General features: G+C 42.9%; 2 protein-coding genes across 2 annotated transcripts; both read right to left on the bottom strand.

Moving 5' to 3' along the window:
* Positions 1-1,536: 1,536 nt before the first annotated feature.
* Positions 1,537-7,507, bottom strand: OTOR (otoraplin). The gene is made up of 4 exons (XM_051613325.1): positions 7,390-7,507; positions 6,800-6,939; positions 5,536-5,646; positions 1,537-1,560 (listed from the first exon to the last, which is right to left on the bottom strand). The coding sequence occupies exons 1-4, from the start codon at positions 7,505-7,507 to the stop codon at positions 1,537-1,539; spliced, it is 393 nt and encodes a 130-aa protein (XP_051469285.1).
* A 2,681-nt stretch (positions 7,508-10,188) lies between these two features.
* SNRPB2 (small nuclear ribonucleoprotein polypeptide B2) lies at positions 10,189-18,843 on the bottom strand. The gene is made up of 7 exons (XM_051613321.1): positions 18,809-18,843; positions 18,375-18,462; positions 16,418-16,590; positions 13,881-14,021; positions 12,743-12,796; positions 11,105-11,193; positions 10,189-10,569 (listed from the first exon to the last, which is right to left on the bottom strand). The coding sequence occupies exons 2-7, from the start codon at positions 18,436-18,438 to the stop codon at positions 10,410-10,412; spliced, it is 681 nt and encodes a 226-aa protein (XP_051469281.1). The 5' UTR covers positions 18,439-18,462; positions 18,809-18,843; the 3' UTR covers positions 10,189-10,409.
* Positions 18,844-19,553: the final 710 nt, after the last annotated feature.

Raw genomic sequence — 19,553 nt, 5'->3', positions numbered from 1 at the left:
GCTAGTCCTAAAGCGTTTTGTTATCCGACCCCCTCAGCACAATTACATTTCTGCCTCAAGGTCTCACGAGTTGAGGCCAAGCGGCAGCAGGGGGGCCGGACACCGCCACCGCCTCCCGCCGCGGGCACGTTGAACATCGAGTGACACAGCCCGCCGCTGCGGGGGGAGGCAGGGGGCTCAGCCCCGCGGCTCCCGGCCCCAGGGAGGGCAGCGGGGGCTGCGCTGCCGCAGCCCGCCCGGGCCGCCCCTTGCGCCTCGGGGAAGGTTTCTTTTCCCGCCGGGCTTGAGGCGCCGGCAGCGCTGAGGGCAGACGGAGCGTCCCGCGCTCTGGAGCTGCCGCAAGAGGGCACTGGGAGGCTCCGGTTGCTGCGGCGGAGCGCGCCCCTCTCGGCTCCCTGCCCTCAGAAACGTGACTTTTCGAAAAAAAAAAAAAAAAAAAAAAAAAAAAAAAATCCACTTCCTCACCCGATTTAGTGAGTGAGGCTCTCCACACCACCCCAGCGCTGGCTGTGCGAGTGTTAGAGCCAGAGAGGGATCATAGAAAGATTGAATCGTTTGGGTTGGAAAAGCCTCCTAAGATCACCCAGCCTGACCACTGGTGCAGCACTGCCGAGGCCACCACTAAGCCCTGTCCCTCAGCACCACCAGGGCTTATTAAATAGCTCCAGGGATGGCGACTCCACCACTTCCCCGGGCAGCCTGTTCCAGTGCCTGACAACCCTTTCGGTGAAGAAAGTTTTCCTAACATCCAATCTAAACCTCCTCGGGCACGACTTTAGGCCATTACTTCCTGTTCTGTTACCTGGGAGAAGAGACCAGGGCCCATCTCTCTACAACCTCCTTTCAAGACAGTTTAATCACAGGATACCTCCAATTCTCATACTTCCCGCATTCAGCAAGGGCTAAATATCTCCCGTACCAGTGCTCAGGGGAGCAGCAGGGCACAGTGCTCCCTCCAAGTCAGGGAGGCCCTGGGCTGGTACCATGCCCAGCCTTACCCCATCCTTCTGCTTGAGCCACGGCTTCACCTTGAGCATACCCCCTCCCAGCACACACAACCGGCGAGACACTCTTTTTTCACATACGGCTAAAGCCCATATTTAGTTACTGGTGAATTTTCAGTTCTTGGATAGCTCTTGCCACAGAAATTATTTATTCCAGTGAGTCACAGATGGCTCACACAAGGAAGGTATTTATAATATCTAATACATGGTGCAAAGTCAGGACAGGAAAATGCAGGTCAAGAATGCACATCTAATCCTATACATAGCATATTTATACCACACAGACCTACAACAATTTGAAGGCTAGTATGTTTATTAAAAAATAACAAAGTGTATGCAGATAAAAAAATTCTAAAGAACAAAATCTGTGTGGGACTATTTCCTCATCCCAAATCACTTCCTTTAAATGAAAACTTGTTTTGTTTCACAAACATTTATTACAGAAGGGCTGCACATTCAGGGAGGGCATCCAGGTTTCCTCCTGACAGCTTTCCTTGGTAGCAGCTGAGAGATTACCTGACTGCTTTCAGTGCTATTCACAGAAGAAATCAATGTCCTGAAAAAGAGAGTAAAAAGGAAAGAGGTTTTGAAATTGAAGGATTAACATTCCTTTATCACCCTCTAAAGGTACATCAGTAGATGCAAACACTGAATACACTATACTACACCCAAAGTACACCATAATATACTCAAAGTATGTTCTCTAAATCAACTAATTTCACGGAATTCTGGAAAACTAAAAGGTCCTTTGTCTTTTGACTCTTTTTGCACAGCTGTGATTATTTGCTTCTGACATAGATTTTTAAAGTGAATCAGGCAATACCACTTCCTCTACTAATTTCAAATTATTCCTTCATGTCCCTTTTTTGTTTTGTATTCCCACATCTGTACTTGGATTCATTAGTCAAGTGTAACCCTTTATCCTTAAACAGTTGCTAATCACACATTAAAAGGATGCCTTAAACAGACTGAGGCTATGCAATACACTTGTTACGGAGAAATGTGTCTAGAAAATAAATCCCAGTGTTTTGCTGAAAAACTTCCACCATGGGATAGACTTCTACAGTATATTGCTTTCATCTAACTCCCTGTTACTATCTTATATGGCTATGTAGATCTTGATTCTGCTGCAGAGAATTATCACACTGCGGTGCTCGAACTATACATTTACATTAGACCAGTGTATCACATATAGGCTTCCACTGGAAGCAGAAGACAGGAAGCTGTTTGGGAACAGATGCTCATTGGTAATGAAAGTACTCTCAGCCAGCAAATGGCCAATTTTAAGTCATCGAGGGAAGGCAGGCAATCCAACACCACTTTGTAGTACACACAATCTACTGTGTTGAGTCTATTGTACTCAGTGTGATTCAATGGTTCAGAAGTTGCAGCACTGCTGAAAACAAAAAAAAATCTAAGATTTATTGCTCAAACAGCAACAAACAGGCATGGATAACTCAGAGCTGCACAAAAGGATGCTGAGAAGTTGTTGAGTCCTGAAAAGAATAATTCTCTCAAAACAGCTGCCCTGACAAACTGGGCATTGTGCTCAGGTGGGGGCCTCATTTGATAACCACCTGGACCCTGTTCTCACAAGGAGAGCCCCTTGTTTAGTAACCACCCTGATAAACTGGACACTGTCCTGCAAGAAGAGCTCCTCTTTTGGCAGCCACCGTGATAAATGGGACACTGTCCTTACTTGATAAGGAGCAGTGGCCGGTAAGAGGAGCCCCATGGAGGCACAGGGCCACCTTGTGAAATACCACTTCCCTGTTTAAGGACAGAGCGCATGCATGAAAATAAAGGTCATTGCTCAGTCAACCCTGATGTGGGGGTCCAAGTGATCACCTGGGCCCCCGTGCCCCACCAACTCATTTCCAGAATATTCCCAAATCCAACACTGAGTCTGCACAAAGTAGGCTGAGCCACACCTGGAGAGACGGGGCCAAGTGCCATAAAAGTGGCAGACTCAAAATGCTTGGGGCACATGCCTGCCATCCAAGGACCACAACATCATGCCAAGATTGTTGCTGGATCCAAGAGTGGTGATAGCTTTCCTATCCACTCTTTCTTCATCTCTGTCTCTCTCTCTCTCTCTCTCTCTTTCTAACTTTATTCTCAGCACATAGGGGTAACAGTTTCTAATTTGCTAAGTTTTTCCAGTTGTAATCTGTTGTTTTGAGAGTACCATTTTGCTAAGTTCTGCTAGTTGTAATCTGTTGCTTTCAGAGTGATAGTGTCTTGTGTTTCCTTTTGACAAGCTTTATAATCTTACTCAATTTTAAGTAAAGGTGTGTTTTGTGAAAGCCTCCAGGGTAATGGTTTTACTCTTAGAGTACTGCGCAGAGAATTCCCGAGCTTAATCTCACTGAATGGTTGTTAAGAGAGATTAATTAAGAGAGGAGGACTGGATCCAAATCTCCCTGGGTCGACCCCCACCTCTGGGAAACCCTAGCCGTATCCGCCTTGTGGGACATGACAGAAGTTTACAAGCAGAAATGCTAAGGCCATATATTGACTCCAACAGTGAAAATTACTTCAGTGGGGGAAAATAAAAATAATAACTAAAATAAAATAAAATAAATGAAAGGAGGATCTGAGACACAGGGCCCCCAGGCTGATGTCCTCCTTCAGGCTTCTTTCCAGTGCAGCTGGTGCCTCCCCATAATACTTTTTCACATCAAGTTCCCCATCAATTATCCCTCCATGAAAAGCCATTTGTATGTGCCACCCAGTGCTTCGATCAGGTGTTGCATGCTGATTAATTGTTAAGCTTTGGGCATCATCAGGTCCCCTCATATAAATGGCAACCCCTCCCCAAGAGAACCCATTGTAACACCAATACTGGCTTTGCAGGTGCAAGGCCAGGAAAGCAAAGCAAAACCACTGCCAGCTGCTGAGGGAAGGTTGTGAACAAGAGACCAGCTTCTGACCTGCAGATGGAAGGGGTATCTGTGGAGGTGTGCAACAATAGCTCTGTATTAAACAGCACCTTCAAGGAACGTTTCTGGAGCAAGCAGCATCCCCATACATAGACTGGTCAAGATGGCCAGTAGACTGTTTCAAATGTGAACTTAGAAACCTGAGTCAGTGAGGGAGAGGTGATCGAGAGCATTGTTGTCTCTGGTTTAGTTGGCAATCCCGAGTCAAACCATAACAGTCAGATCCTTAAGGTCACATTTGCAACACAGAACTGGGAGCAGTAGAACATAGGAAAGAACAGATCTGTATTGCCCTTCGTTTTCATTGCAAAATTACTGTGTAGCAAGAACGTGAAGTAAGGGTGAAATGACTGTGAAAGTCTATGTCACTAGTTAAGCAAAAGAAAATTACATTCTAATTAAAGTTCTGCTGTGCAGAACTTTATGGACCCCAAATCGGCCTGCAGACTAAGACAGTGATTTAACCTACCTCTGCTGCCAGTTCAGCTTGCCAGGCAGCAGACTGGCTATCATATTGTTGAGAAAAGAGCTTAAAAACATATTTTAGTAATTCTTTCATGTTCTGCAACTAATTAGTTGCTGCAATGCTTTTGTGCCAATTTCAGAATAACCTAACGTACTGTCAAGAAAAGCAATCACTTACCTGAGATTCACATTTCCTCAAATAAAGCTTGCCTGACACATTGTAACACAAATCCTAAGAACTATTAACATGAAACAAAATAATTCCTTTCACTTATTTTGTCTGTGTTAATGAAACCCATCTAGTAATTTGGATTTGGGATTAAAAGTTCTATATATGATTTCAAGATTGAAGCCCCAATTGTGGCATTTTTCCACATACTTCAAAACAGCATATAGCTAAATATTCAATATTAATTAAGGTAATTACTGGAAATGTATCACTCCATTTGTTTTAAGCATAAGAAATAATACAGTGTTAGCTGTAAGCCAAACCATAACAGCCTCTAAGAAAGGACCCTCCTCTTCCAAGCCCCTGTGAAGTGTTTCAGATGTTCAGGAAAATTAAGAGTTTTCTGGTGTACAAGACACCACTGTATATGATCAGGGACAATCCCTCTTTTAGAAATACAGCCTGCTTACTAACATGCTTCCAATAGCTTTTTAATTCAGCTTGTTGGTAGACATACCAATATCTTTGTTATGAGAAAGCAAGCAAGCTTTCAGTAAATCAGGAGTTTTGTAGGAGTGTGTCCATCTATATGTACAATTAATAGAAAGTGCACTTGTACATGTTACTGAAGCAGGCAGCACAATATCCAGACTGCAATGTATCACAAACACTCTGGGTAAAACTTAACATAGCCTTGAAGGAATACTATTCAAATCAATAAGAACTCGAATAGGATCAAGCCCTTAATGCAGCATTTGTAATGCCTGCGATACCAGAGCTTGTATCAGGGATTTATTGTGGCTATTTGCCTGTATAGAGGCCTTAAGATTGGATCCCTAAGCATCTGCGATATGCTACAGTCAGCTGCCACAATTATGATTGGTTTTTACAGCAAATTAGCATTACACAGCCAAGTATAATTATGTAGCCAGCTGGGCTTTTGCAAATTCCTTACCGTTGTAGGAACAGTCTTATTCGCTTCTTGATAGACATGTTGTTCTGAGACTAAACTGCTAGGGAAATAACCAACTGTCCCCATATGGTCTTCATACTGTTCTCCATAAACCTTCAAGCAAGGAGATGTATAATTAGGTACCTTAAAACAGTCCTCATCTGGTTTGAGCAAGCTGATAATTTAGTCAAAAGCAGTCACTAATAGTGTTTCTTTTTCTGGTTTTAGATTTCCTAGTTTCCAATTAGCTGGCACATGAAACAAGCCATTAACACAGGTTCTGATACAAGTATACAGTTATTTAGTAAATTAATACTGCCTATAGCTTATCTGGAAAGCTTTATAAATCACAGAATCACAAAATGTTTGGAGTTGGAAGGGACCTCAGAGATCATCGAGTTCCAACTCCCCTGCACGGGCTGGGACACTTCCCTCTAGAACAGGCTGCTCAGAGTCCCATCCAGCCTGCCCTTGAACACCTGCAGGGATGGAGCCCCCACAACATCTTTGGGCAGCTTGTTCCAGTGTCTCACCACCCTACACTGAAGAATTTCCACCTTATCTCTATCCTAAATGTCTCTTATTGCAGTTTAATACCATTACCCCTTGTCCTCTCACTGCAAGCCCCTGTAAAAAGTCTCTCCCCAGCTTTCCTGTAGGCCCCATTCACGTACTGGAAGGCCACTAGGAGGTTCCCCCAGAGCCTTCTCCAGATTGAACAACCCCAACTCCCTCAGCCTGTCCTCATAAGAGAGGTGCTCCAGCCCTCGTGTCATTTTTGTGGCCCTTCTCTGGACACTTTCCAACAGGTCCACATCTTGTGCTGGAGGCAGCAGAGCTGGACACAGTATTCTAGGTGAGGTCTCACCAGGGCAGAGTAGAGGGGCAGAATCACCTCTCTCTCGATCTGCTGGCCACACTTCTTTTGATACAGCCCAGCAGCAAATATTTATCTTTGTTTCCCTTAAATTTAAGAGATTTATGACCAATTGTGATAAAAGCTTTCTACTCAATAGCTTCGGCAAACAGGCACAGAAAAGAACTGTCAAGCCCTTCTGTTAAGGTTTTGTTCATAATTACCACACTGAAGATACTTTAAAAAATAAAACACTCAAGACTCCTCAATCAGTTTAAATGCAAACATTCACTGTGAAAACTAAGTTGCTGCTTTAAAACCCACAACAGCTAGCATTAGCATCCATTTCTTGACAGAAACGCTTGCTAATCTACTTTTAGTTTGGTCATATACACAAGAATTTCCTCTTACACTTCCAGCCCAGAATTCTCCAGAGTCTTTTTCTTTCACTAGTTTTGAATAAACATAAATCAACTGCCCTTTTTTAATATTAATGAATCTGCAGTCTGTAGCATTATAATCCTCTTCTGCTTTGGCAAGGGAAATTGTGTCTAGAAAAAACAAAAAAATGAGGTGGATGAATTAAAATACATAAATACTTTCAAAGAGAGAAGTATATGTGCATCTGTATGCACACATGTAAAGCAGTTTCTACAGACAATAGTAGGTTATCCTGAAATTAATAGAAGTCTTCCAAGAATTTGTCCTGCTCATATTTCTCTTCTCCAGTAAGCAAAGTAATGGCTTAAGAATTTGCCATTTAATCATAGTGGAAGTTACAACCCTTCTCTCTACACTTATCACCCACTTGAGTGAAGAACCCTTTTTGCAGTAAAACTGCATGTGACATTCCACATAAACACACTGATTTTAGCTGACAAACTAATGCAAATATAACAGAGCTACAAAAGCAGAGTAATTCTCCCTCACACTACTACATCCAAACTCCACAGTAATTTTTAAGACCACTTCATCCTCAAAATTAAAGTAAAATTACTTACAGACACAGTCATCATCAGCACACAGTTTCTTGCTGGCAAGCTTGTCCATAAAAATTCCAGTTACGAGAGGACACATTAATGCAAGACACAAAAGTAAAACCAAATAAACACGTGTCATTTTTATTTGCTGCAGCACTTGCCGAATGTGAATCAGGCCCAGTGATCCCTGTCTTTTATGGAAGAGGCAGACACCTGGACAAACAAGCTGGGCCAATAGGAGGGGTGACATTCCAACCCACCAGAGGAGCCGCAGGCAGGAGGAAGACCTCAGGGTCCACTCACGAAACTGAATCCCTTCTCAAAGCCATTCTGCATTAACATTTCAATCAGCAATTGTATTATTTAAATATTTAAAGCCATCCTGTAGCTGTCTGTAGTCTTAATCTTACCTCAAACAAAGTTTGAGAATGAAAATTAAGACAGATCCTGATAAGCAGCAAAGGAAATTACATCCTTGCAAATCCTCAAGCTCTTCATTTTCACAAATGCTCACTGACAAGAATAATCTTCATTCTATTGTAAACCCTCAGTGGCAGATGCCTCTGTTCTGGTGTACAGAAAGGACCTACTAGGACCCTAACGTACGGATGCAAATGTAAAGAAACCACTAGGGAGTTGAAACCCAGTAAAAAGGTTTTGCAGGTCAGCAATTTAAATTTGAAATCTAAGAGTTCAAGAACCACAGACTTGTACAGTCTTGTATAGTCCCTTCCACAGGGAGACATGGCCGAGAGCAAAATGCATAGGTCACGCCAGGACAGCAACCATTGCACTTTTATTTACAAAGCTGACCTCAATTGAGAGCTGGCAGATGAAAGATGCTGAACAACATCCAGTGCCACAGGGTGACTTCAAAGTTTGTCTTGATGCTTCGGAGAGGACATCTCAAATTCATCTAACTTCACAAAATCTTGTCATAGCATACATCAGGCAAGGCTGCATGTAGTATGTTAATAAAACAGATGCACGCACATGCACAAAAAGGAACAACTACCAGTTACTGCACTGTGATTCACATCACAGCTGTCTGGCTATAGAAGGCTGGTCTGGATCAGTCCTTAAAAGTGACCAAGTTTGGGAATTCCCAGAACAGCACTCCAGGGAACTAGCACTTCCTGATTCATGAGGAGGCCTGAATTGCTTCTGACTGCACCAGTTTCCAGACCACAAGCAGAAGAGAAGCTGTCAACTGTCATAAAAAATTCCAGTCTCTTTTAAAGAAAGAGCATCTTTCAATTTCTATTGTCACCCCCTTATCACAGCTGACATCACCATACCCTGCTTTAACCTTCCAGTCCATTACTCCTTCCTCCAGCCTTCCATATGAGTGTAACTTCCTTTGCATTCAGCTCCACACAAACCCTTCTAAGTGAATAAAGGTGGAGTGGTGGAAAGCTAGTTTTATGCTTACAGAAGCACAGAAACAACACCACTCACTCAGAAATGGAGTGGACATGCCAGAACTACCATATACAATATACCAAGAAGTATACCAAGATTTTACAAAATGCAATCATGCTTTCCTGAAGGCCCAGCACTTCATCAATAGAACAGTTTTAAGTCAGAATTCAGTCATTTCAGAACACAAACTGGGGGTAATGGATGCTCTGCAGCTACAGCTGAGCCCACACAACACAGGAAGGGACTGCATGGAACCACAGCAATGAAAAGCTATGGCTTTCAGCATCCTTCCTCCTGCCCCCATTAACCAAATTACAGAAAACCCCTCAATCTTGCAATGTAGCTCCTATGTAAAACCATCTTCCTGATAACACCAGTTACTATACTACTTGCCTGAACTACTTCTAAAGGAACTCGTACTAACTCTAAACCATTCTTTGTCTGAAAGGGTAGTTAAAAGCCTCACAGAGAAAGTGTTTGAGAGCTGAAGAACAGTGCAATGTGACAAGCATGAACACACTGTGTGACTGCTTCCTCTCAAATAGAAATCTTGAAAAGTCTGTCTGCAATCCCCCTAGCTAACACCATGGAACAGCTACTGAAAGATTCACATAAATAATAAAAAAGGTAAATGCCACTATTGTCTTAATCTAAAGTATCTTTCTAGGTCTTCCACCATCCGAACAAAACCCTTCAGCTTTTGAAGTTATTTTCGCACCCAAATATTTAGAAGTTACAACTCACAATACTGTATCTGATTATGGCACTGCATTTGGTATTTTGTGTCATACAGACCTGTAGAGGTTTTTGACAAATGACAAATGGGGAAAACAAACAAACCAACCCAAAACCAGAAATATTAGGACCTGTATTTTGGAAAAACCTGCCTAAAAACAGACCACCAGGCTCATCTGCATTGTCTTTGTAAAGAGCCAGGAAACACTTTTCCTAAACCATGTATTAAATTCACTGGTAATAGGGCTGGAAAAGAGCAGAAGAGAAGACAACAGAACTCTTCCGTTACTTCTGTGGACCTATTTCTATTACTAGGCATCATAAGGAAGACAAAACAAAGCTACAGACCAGGGCTGTCAAAACTGTAATCAATTTCTACCCTACTTGGAAAAAAACCCCCACATTAAATGATGTTTTTTTTAAGTGACACATTTATTCTTGCTGAAAAGCAGCTGTCCCCTTGATAATGAAGCTGAAGACTGAGTGTTGCATTTATTTGAATATGCTGGCATGTAGCATTCTTGCTCAGGCTTTTTGCTCTGTTTTACCAGCACTCACTTCTGAGAAATGAGTGTCACCTTAAACATAGTCAAACCAGTAAAATGGGTAAGCCCTGAAAGCCTAACAGATTAATATTAAGAAAGATTCAATAAAAACATGGACTGAAAACAGCATAAACTGAATTTATTGTATAAAAATTAGTATTTCAACACAAAAATGTACTACCCAGTATATCTGTGGAAATCTTACATCTGTCCTGGTGTGGCAATTTTACATAAGTCTTAAGTTTTCTGCAGACAGCAGCAAACATGCTAGCTGATCAAAATATCATCATATTAAAAAAAAAAACAACATCCACAGAAGTCCTTTATAGGAGCATCCAGTTATTTCTTTGCGTAAGTGATTTTCATGGCATGCGATGGAGTAATCTTGAATCCTTGGAGAGCATCTCGAGCAGCTCCTGCTTGATTCTCATTCTCAAACTCCACAAATGCAATGTCATGGCGCCCGGGCACTAAACGTACTTCTTTGAATCCAGGAAATCTTTAAAGCAAGGCAAAAGGGTCAGATGCTATTTCCTAGTCTGGTAATACATGTCCCTTCAGTAGCCACATGACCTTATCATAGGCATCTAGTAGTGTAATAGTTATTCCTAATGAAAGGTTTAAATTCAAGAGTTTTACATGTCCTGTCCTTAGAAGCAACCCTCAATTGAGGATCATGACATAGAAGCAATTTAATCAGTTTGGAGCACATACGGAAGCAACTAAAGCTAGTTTTAGAACTGCTCCTGCTGTTGTAAAGTCTTTAATATTACAGGCACCAGCTTAAATCTGGTGTAGATTGACAGTGGATAACTTATACAATCAAAACCAGCTACAAAAAAAAAAAAAAATTGGGTTTACTTTCTTGCACCAAATCATCAAAACTGACATCTGTAATCTTGGCACTAAGACAAAGAACTGAAAGGCAGTTTCAGAAGAAATTCTTCTATTTTAAAAATCAGGTTGCCAAGTGAGAAAATGCATACAGGTAATTGAAGAATTCAAAGGAGAAGTCCCTTCTATTAAAAACTTACTGATTGAATAACATGGACAGCATCATCTCATTTGTTTCCTCAGGCAAGTTGTTAAGGAAAAGGATATAGTTTGGTGGGTTATCAGGCACCTGCAAAAACAAAAGATCAAAGCTCAGGAGATTATACACAGCTCTCGATCCTCTGCATCTGCCTGTATGATTATTTGAACCAAGGCTAACATACCCTTAGTTTTGCCCATAACGCTGCTAGCTGGACCTCAGCATATCTTCACACAATACGCAGACAGAGCCCCCCAGCTCTTTTACAAGGAGGTATTGATTTGGAGAGGCTCTTATTTCCACAAATATCACAGTAATATAGTGTCTGACATGTCATATCTGAACTCAGGAACTCAACAACTGATACTGATGTATTCTCAGCACTGCCAAGGTGGGACACAGGTGCATAAGCACTGGCTGCAGTGCTGTCTGAGACACCTGTACGTCAGTGGAAGAACCTATGAAAGACTCCCATCCTGGAAGAGCAGTGGGAGTACAGATAAATACCCTGTTCAATACTGTGTATTTTTGGGCAATGGAAATCCATAAAAGCTACATTTTACTACAATACTCTTATTCAAATCACTTAACTACAAACCCCATTGGATTTAAAGCTTTAGTCTTCAACAGATTCGTGGACTAATATGAATTTGCAGCAACCCACCAGACACAAGGCTGAGCAGTCAGCTTGCTGATTGAAAGGCTGGAATCTCCCTAACTGGTCAAAGAGATTACAAAAATAAAAAGAAAATGGGCACCAAAACTTTAAACGTCCTAATAATGGTGCCAAGTAAATTAACATCTCAACAGAACAACTTCCTTCACCTGATGGAATATACCAGGCAGTGCCACTAGAAAGTAAACTTCTGAAGTTCAAGCAAATACCTAAATATTCAGTGTTGTGCTTTGATGCAAAATAACATACAAATATCCCACCTTGTTACAAACAATACCTGAAAGAATCTCAGACTGGAAGCAAGACATTTTCCCCTGTGGCTTATGTATGCAGTTCTCAATGACTACTCAAGAGATGCAAGGCAGGTGAAGATACTCTTCCTGCCCTCCTGCAAAATCCTGACTCTTTAGTACCTCCACCTCTAACACACATGAATCATTCAGAAGGTCACTGAGCAGACAAGTGAAGCTTAGGGGGTTGTTGCTACACCCCCACAAAACCCTTTGTAAAACAAGACACTTAGGAGAAAAAAGAAAAACCAAGCAGAGGACTCCCAGACTCCTGAAAGGAAGCTTTTAGGCAGATATTCTGGCACTTTCTTCCTTTCCTTTTCTAATGCAAAACAAGTTAAAGGTAGTTCCTTAACAAGGAAAAAAAATTAAGACTCCTTCAACAGTCCAAATTTAAAAAAAAAGTGGGATTTGTTAATAGTGCAGTTTTCTGTATAATCCTGAGAAACTACAGATTTTCATTTCATATGAAAGATACAGTAAAAGTGAGATTTCTTTTGTTTGTTTACTCTGATTTAGCTATTAGACAAATGTGTTTCAGAACAAAAAGGAAGCTGTAAAATATAACCTCGAGTTTCCGAGTGTAACAACTATAATAGAGAATAATTTTAAACATTAGTGCTTTTAGTCACACACACACACACACACAAGAAAACCAAACGAGAAATATTACCTGCTGATTCTGTGCTGCAGTCCCTGGGGCAGTGGCTGAATTTTGTGTTGCTCCCTAGTAAATAAGTATAAAATAAGTTTCACAAAAGTATTCTGTTAGAAACATACAAGCACACATACCATGATTCTGTACAACTCAGGAAGTATGTTAAGGTTATTTTAAGCTGGAAGCCAAGGAACATTTGTTGCTTATGACATATCTCCCAAAGGGAAGCATGAAGCATGTGAATTTTGCTGAACTCCAAAACCATGAAATAGAAGCAAAACCATCAGTAGTATCACATCTAACGGCTGAATCAGCAGATACAGCTGGTCATTCTTTCTCCACATTATTAAATTTGGTTTAACAGACAGGAAGAAAGTAGCTTTGAAAATAAAGGCCTAGACAGGACATACCTAATAGAAGAAAAATAGGTGTTTCAAATAAAGACTCCAGTTTAGCAAGGATAACTAAAGCTACTAAAACTATAGGTAGCAGTGATTATTTATTCTTAAGAGATTTATACATAATGATTCATTTTTTAATAAGTCCTGATAAATCTGAATATTCTACCTAGAAAGTGGTGCTTTCTATGAACACTCTTCTCTCTCACTGATACCAATTTGTGCCTTAGAAGGAAGTATTTTCTGTTATACTTCAGTACATAGATTACTAAAGGTAGTTAGTTTAGGCCAGGGCAACCCTTACTGTAGATATATTCCAAGCCAACTCCTTTTCATCTAACTGTAAATTAATTTTCTTGTTCCCATTTACCACTCTTTAGTAGTTATAGAGCAAATAGCACATCAAAACACCAAAGGGAAAAGCTGGATGAACACTTGAAATTGGCATTGAAGATAAGCACACACCACTCCTTTTTAAAAGAGATTAGTTTCTACCTTGGTTTATTTTACCTTTGCCCTGTATCTTTGTTTTCACCTGGTAACAGGAAAGGAGGGGGAAAAAAAAGGAACAGCAAGGACTGTATAATCAGCTCCCTCTCCTTCATCTTCTAACGAGCGCTCAAATGCACCAGACATCAACAGACCACAATTTACAGAATCGAAAAGTAGCAAGACAATACTTAGTTCTAAAAAGAAAAATTAAAAAAAAAAGCTTTTTTGTTTGTTGTTGCTTTTTTAAAAGAGAAGAAGTTTACCTGGATAACCTTTTTATTTGCTGCATTTGCTGACTGCTCAAGAGATTTGGCCTTCTTCTTTTCCTTCCTTTTTTCCTTATCAGCAAAAGTACCACGCATTTTTGAGATTACATCGGAGTCTGTTTTCGCATACTGGATACGCTTTTTAAAAGGAAAAAAACCACACAATATATGTTGCAGTTAATAATACTGAACATTTTGCACCACTTTAACTGTGTTCCATTGTGCGTATTTACAGGTTCTTGAGGAAATTAATATATTAGTTCTAAACTGTAGGGAGGCTTACAGAGTATCTACTCCTAATTCTGAACACTTCTACTGAACTCTTAAAAAAGCCTAAGATGGACATTATTAATTTCAACTAATTGAAATCAAAACTCTATTCATCTAATAGTATTTTTTAACCTCTTGTCAAGGTAACATGTACAAGGAGAATTAGGACATTTGACAAAATTGGCACTAGCTTCTATTAAAAAAAATCTGAAGGGGTTTTTAACCCCATTTTAAGGGATTTAGTTTTTTCTCAGATCTCTGCGGAAATTTGAGTTCAGCAAAGCTCAGACTTTGCAAAAAGGATGGCAAGTACTGGACTTCACCCAAACCAGACTGCATAAATTGTGTCAGCAGCACAATGGTCCTGGTTTTCTGACAAAGGCTGCCCCCTGCACTTGTCAGAGGGTGCTGGTTTTTGGCTGGGACGGAGTTAATTTTCTTCATAGTAGCCATTATGGGGCTATGGTTTGGATTTCTGCTAGAAACAGTGTTGATAACACAGATAAGATTTTGTTCCCGCTGAGAAGGACTTACACACAGCCAATGCCTTTTCTGCTTGTCACCCCACCACTGGGTAGGCTGGGAGGGCACATGAAGTTGAGGAGGGACACAGCTGGGACAGCTGAGGCCAACTGACCAAAGGGAAGCTGAGGAGGGACACAGCTGGGACAGCTGAGGCCAACTGACCAAAGGGAAGCTGAGGAGGGACACAGCTGGGACAGCTGAGGCCAACTGACCAAAGGGACGTTCCACACCATATGAAGTCATACTCAGAATATAAAGCTGGGGGAAGAAGAAGGAACAGGGGGATGTCTAGCGTTACAGTATTTGTCTTCCCAAGTAACCATTAGCTGTGATGGAGCCCTGCCTTCCTGGAGACGGCTGAACACCTGCCTCCAAATGGGAAGTGCTGAATGGATTCCTCATTTCGCTTCGCTTGTGTGTGTGTCTTTAGCTTTACCTGTTAAACTGCCTTTATCTCAAAGCACGAATTTTCTCCTTTTTACTCTGCCAAATCTCTCCCCCATCCCACTGGGGGGAGAGCAAGTGAGCTGCTGTGTGGGGCTGAGCTGTTGCCTGGGGTCAAACCATGACAGGGGGGTAAGCACAGGCAGCTCTGAGTACACAGGTGTGCAACATTATACACACACAAAATCCTACAGCTTTTATTGTCAGAAACTACCTCAACAGAAAATTACACAGCAGTTGGAAGATTATTTTTTTAAATGCTTTTGTTCAGTGCTTATATAAAGTATGCATGCTGCTGGCAACGTTCAAAGAAGGAAGTATGCCTGAAACTTATGAAGCCTTAAGCTTTTTATTTCCTGTTGAGTTTTACTGAGTGGAAAACTTTAACGGTAAACAACAGAACTGATCTTGAACAATTCCTTGTTAAGGATTTCATTAGAGAATCTGAAAGCGTTAATGAAAACGCTCCTGACTCAGCAACACAAGAACTGTCTGTGCTCTCCTTGATGCCCAAAGCCAGTATTAACACATCCATCCATAACTGAAGTCAAGGGGGCCATCTGCATCTATCCTCACACCTCACAAATAGTTGCAGACTTAAGAGATGCCTAATTACCCGAGCAGGCAACAAGATGTCAATTGCTGTGCAATTCTGCACATTACCCAGTATATTATTATATCACCTTCTTTAAACCAGCAGTGAATTTGCCTCACTGAAGTGATACTGAAATTCAGTTATTTGGTTTGATCTGATAAAGGCACTAGTAGAACTAGCCATCAATTTAAAAAGAAAAAGAAAAAATCACTCATCACATCTGTTCATTTCAGGAAAGTAAAATGGCAGAGATCTTCACCCTACTCACTGTTACCTCAAAATGAAAGCATCATAATCTAGCTATTTATTATGGATATAATAATAATTAAGGTTACTCTAGATAAATTAACTGAAAACACCCGCTTTCCATAATATTATGGAACTAATTTAATCAGTTCAGCAGAAGACATGATGAGTAAAATGGAGGTTTTTAAGATCCTTAATCCAGCATTGAAAAACATAATGCCATTACTTTGGAAACCTAAATGATAAGTTCAGCTTCTGGTTGTGTTTTAACTACAGTCTCTCCAGCCTCTCTCTAGCTTACATGAGTACATATATTCATCAGGACATGACATAACTGAATAAAAGCACAATTTTAAGTACATGTTACAGTTAATTCACAAGCTGCAAGTACCAAAACACTACATCATACCACGGCAATTACTTTTTTCTTTAAAAAGCAAACAAAATAACTTACCATTGGTTTCCCATAAAACGGAAAGCCTTGTAGTTGTCTCAAAGCATTAGTGGATGATCCAAGTTCTTTAAATATAACAAAAGCCTGCCCTCTCATCTTCATAGTCTTTAAAGCCACAATGTCAACCACATGACCAAACTGTGAGAATAACGCGTACAGGGACCTCTTCAGTTCTGTTGACCACACAAAAGAGAGATTATAACAGGTTACACACAAATGTCCCCTTCTAGAGCATTTGCTGCCCTTCAGGAACAATGTTTTTTGCCAGCTTCAGCTGACACAGTGGTATGTTACATGAATTTAATCAAAACTGTTGCACAAGTTTTTTTGCCCAGTTTTTGTAAGCTGGTGTATAACGCTTGGTTTCACACCTCAAGCATTGAGGCAGTAACAAAGTTGTAGCACCATCAATTCTACCATGCTAAGAGAGTAACAATTACTCATGGGTATGTACAGACATTTTTCGTATACATATATATACATACAGACACCCTTTCACACATTAAGTGTGATGTATGACAGTCATCAAAGACTGATCAGAGAATCAATACTGTAGGAAGCAGCAGTAAAGAGGTGTAACTTAAAACAAGAACATGGCAAAATAGTAACTACTTAAAGGCTAATTTGGAAATTTTGTTTGTAACTGTTTCATTCATTCTCTCATGCACATGAAATATTATTTTATATTCTGGACCTCAGTGCTCTTGTATGATGACATCTTAGAGCTGCAGTGCATTTATTTTAATTAGTCTCCAGACTGCACGCCAAATTAAACCTTAATCTTAGCCAATCAAGCTAAGTAAATCCTCTGTGTACTAACTCATAAACCTTAAATTTAAATTATTTCAGCAATATAAGAGCACTGCTTCTTGTTTACTGCTGTTCAGACACAGTAACACCAGCCCATTGTCGCTCTCTCTAGCTGCTCTTGACCAACCACAGCACTGTGTTTTGGTTTTGTGGGTTTTTTTTAGTTTTCTTATCAAAACAACTTCCTTAAAACTTGAAACACCATATTAAAAAAATAAATCACATTTGTAAGCTTTACAGGCAATTTGAAATCTTAAATTAAAAAATTATAACCACACTATCTCATAATGGATACTTACTAGGGCACTTAACATGCTACAAGCAAAGCCCCAAGTTAAATTTATTCAGCAGAACCACCTTGACAAGTCAATAAACAATTTCTCAGCAAAGCTGCTTTCACTTTCAGATCTCTCTCTCAAGTACCCTGAAGAAACTTTTAAGTAGTGCTAGTCTGATCCAGCCACTCGGTTCACAAACAATAACAGATAAACAACCATAATCACTTTAGATTAGAAGGTAAGCACGAGTACTAAGTGGACGTTTCTATGCAGATACTGAATGCACAACCAGATAAGGGCAAGAGGTTATTTATTTTAGCACGCAGCAAGGTGCTAGAATTCCTAAGCATCGGGTCGGCCCTCTCTAGGGGCTGCAGGGACTGCCAGGCGGTGCCTCTGAGAACCCGACGATGCCAAGCAGGATAGCCCATGTCGTGCTTACTGCTTCTGCACAGCCCTAAAATAAAATGAGGAGCACACAAATACTCCCACACTTCAGTGAGAGGGGACTGCTACCAGCGAAACGTGTACACGATATTCTGATCACTGCTATCGTTATTCACTGAGGAGCAAACATAACTTGTGCAGCGAGATACAGAACTACAGTAGAGGCAATCAGAAGCTTCCTCAGGAGTAAGGGCCCTGGTTTACAAGAAGACTTAAACAGTGCTGTATTTGTTGCCTTCACGCCGGCCGCCAAGCGCTCGGTTCGCGACCACCACCCGCCCGGCACTTCCGAGGGCCCCGGGGGCCCCTGAAGCCACGGCACCGCCAGAACGCCACGGGCTGTGCCAGAGAACACGGCCGGGAGGCAGCCAGCCCGACGTGACACTCTCCCTCTTCTAAAGGCGAGTCACCGACACCGCTACCTTCTTTCTTGATCTTGTCGTTGATGTTGTTGATGTAGATGGTGTGGTTCGGCCTGATGTCCATCTCCCACGGCGGCTGCACGCCTGCCTGCGGGCAGAGCACACGCGGAGCCGTCAGCGGCGGCGGGGGCGCGATCCGAGCCGCCGGGGCACGGAGCCGTCTGCGCCGGCAACCCAGCCCCCGGCAGCGCAGCGTGCGCCGGCCGCCGCCGCCTCCCCCGCCGCGGGGCCGGAGACAGGCCCCGGGGGGCTGCCCGCCCTCCCGCAGGCCGCCCCGCTCCTGCCCTCCCCGCGCCGCCGAGTCCCAAGCTCGGCGAGACGGGCGCTCCCGGGACGCAGCCCCGAGGCACCCGGCGCGCCGCTCCCTTCCTTCCCTCCCTCCCGCCTCCCGGCCCGGCCCGGCCCGGCCCGGCAGCGCCCGCCGCCCTCCTCACCCGCTCCCGCCGAGATGGCGGCCGCCCCGCCCCGCGCCGCGCCGCGCGCAGGCCCCAGCGCAGGTAGCGCCGCCGCTCCCAGAGCAGTCGCCGGGGCGAGCGCCGGCGGCTCGATGGGGGCGGCGGCTGCGCAGGGCGCCGGGCGGGGCGCTTGAGTTGGGAAAGGCCTGGAAGATCATCCAGCCCTGGCGTGAAGTCGGCGCTGCCGGGCCCGCCCCCAAACCCTGCCCCTCAGGGCCGCAGCTTCTTGTCTTTTACATACCGCCCGGGACGGCGACTGCACCGCTTCCCCGGGGCGGTCTGCTCCAACGCCTGACAACCCTTTCAGGGAATACATTTTTCCTAATACCCAATCCAAACCTCCCCTGGTGCAACTCGAGGCCATTTCCTCTTGTTCGAGGGAGAAGAGACCAGCCCCCACCTCATTGCCCCCCCTTGCAGGCAGCTGCAGCGAGCTCCGCTCACCTGAAGCGGAGGGGCCCAAAGTGGAGGGTCTCCCCTCAGCCTCCTCTTCGCAGAGTGAGCAACCCCGGCTCCCTCAGACACACCCCGTAAGACTTGTTCTCCTGACCCTTCGCAAGCTTCATTGCTTTCCTCCAGACTCATTCCAGCACCTCGGTGTTCTTCTAGTGAGGGCCCCGAAACCAGCGTCTGGGGTGCGGCCTCCGCAGGGCCAAGCTCAGCAGGATCCCTGCCCTGCTCGTTCTGGCCCCGCTGTTGCTGACACAAGCCAGGGTGACGGTGG

Source organism: Apus apus, chromosome 3, assembly GCF_020740795.1.
Source record: "Apus apus isolate bApuApu2 chromosome 3, bApuApu2.pri.cur, whole genome shotgun sequence".
Classification (NCBI taxonomy): Eukaryota; Metazoa; Chordata; class Aves; order Apodiformes; family Apodidae; genus Apus; species Apus apus.
The sequence above is the reverse complement of the archived record's forward strand: the minus strand, read 5'-3'. Positions and strand labels throughout refer to the sequence as shown.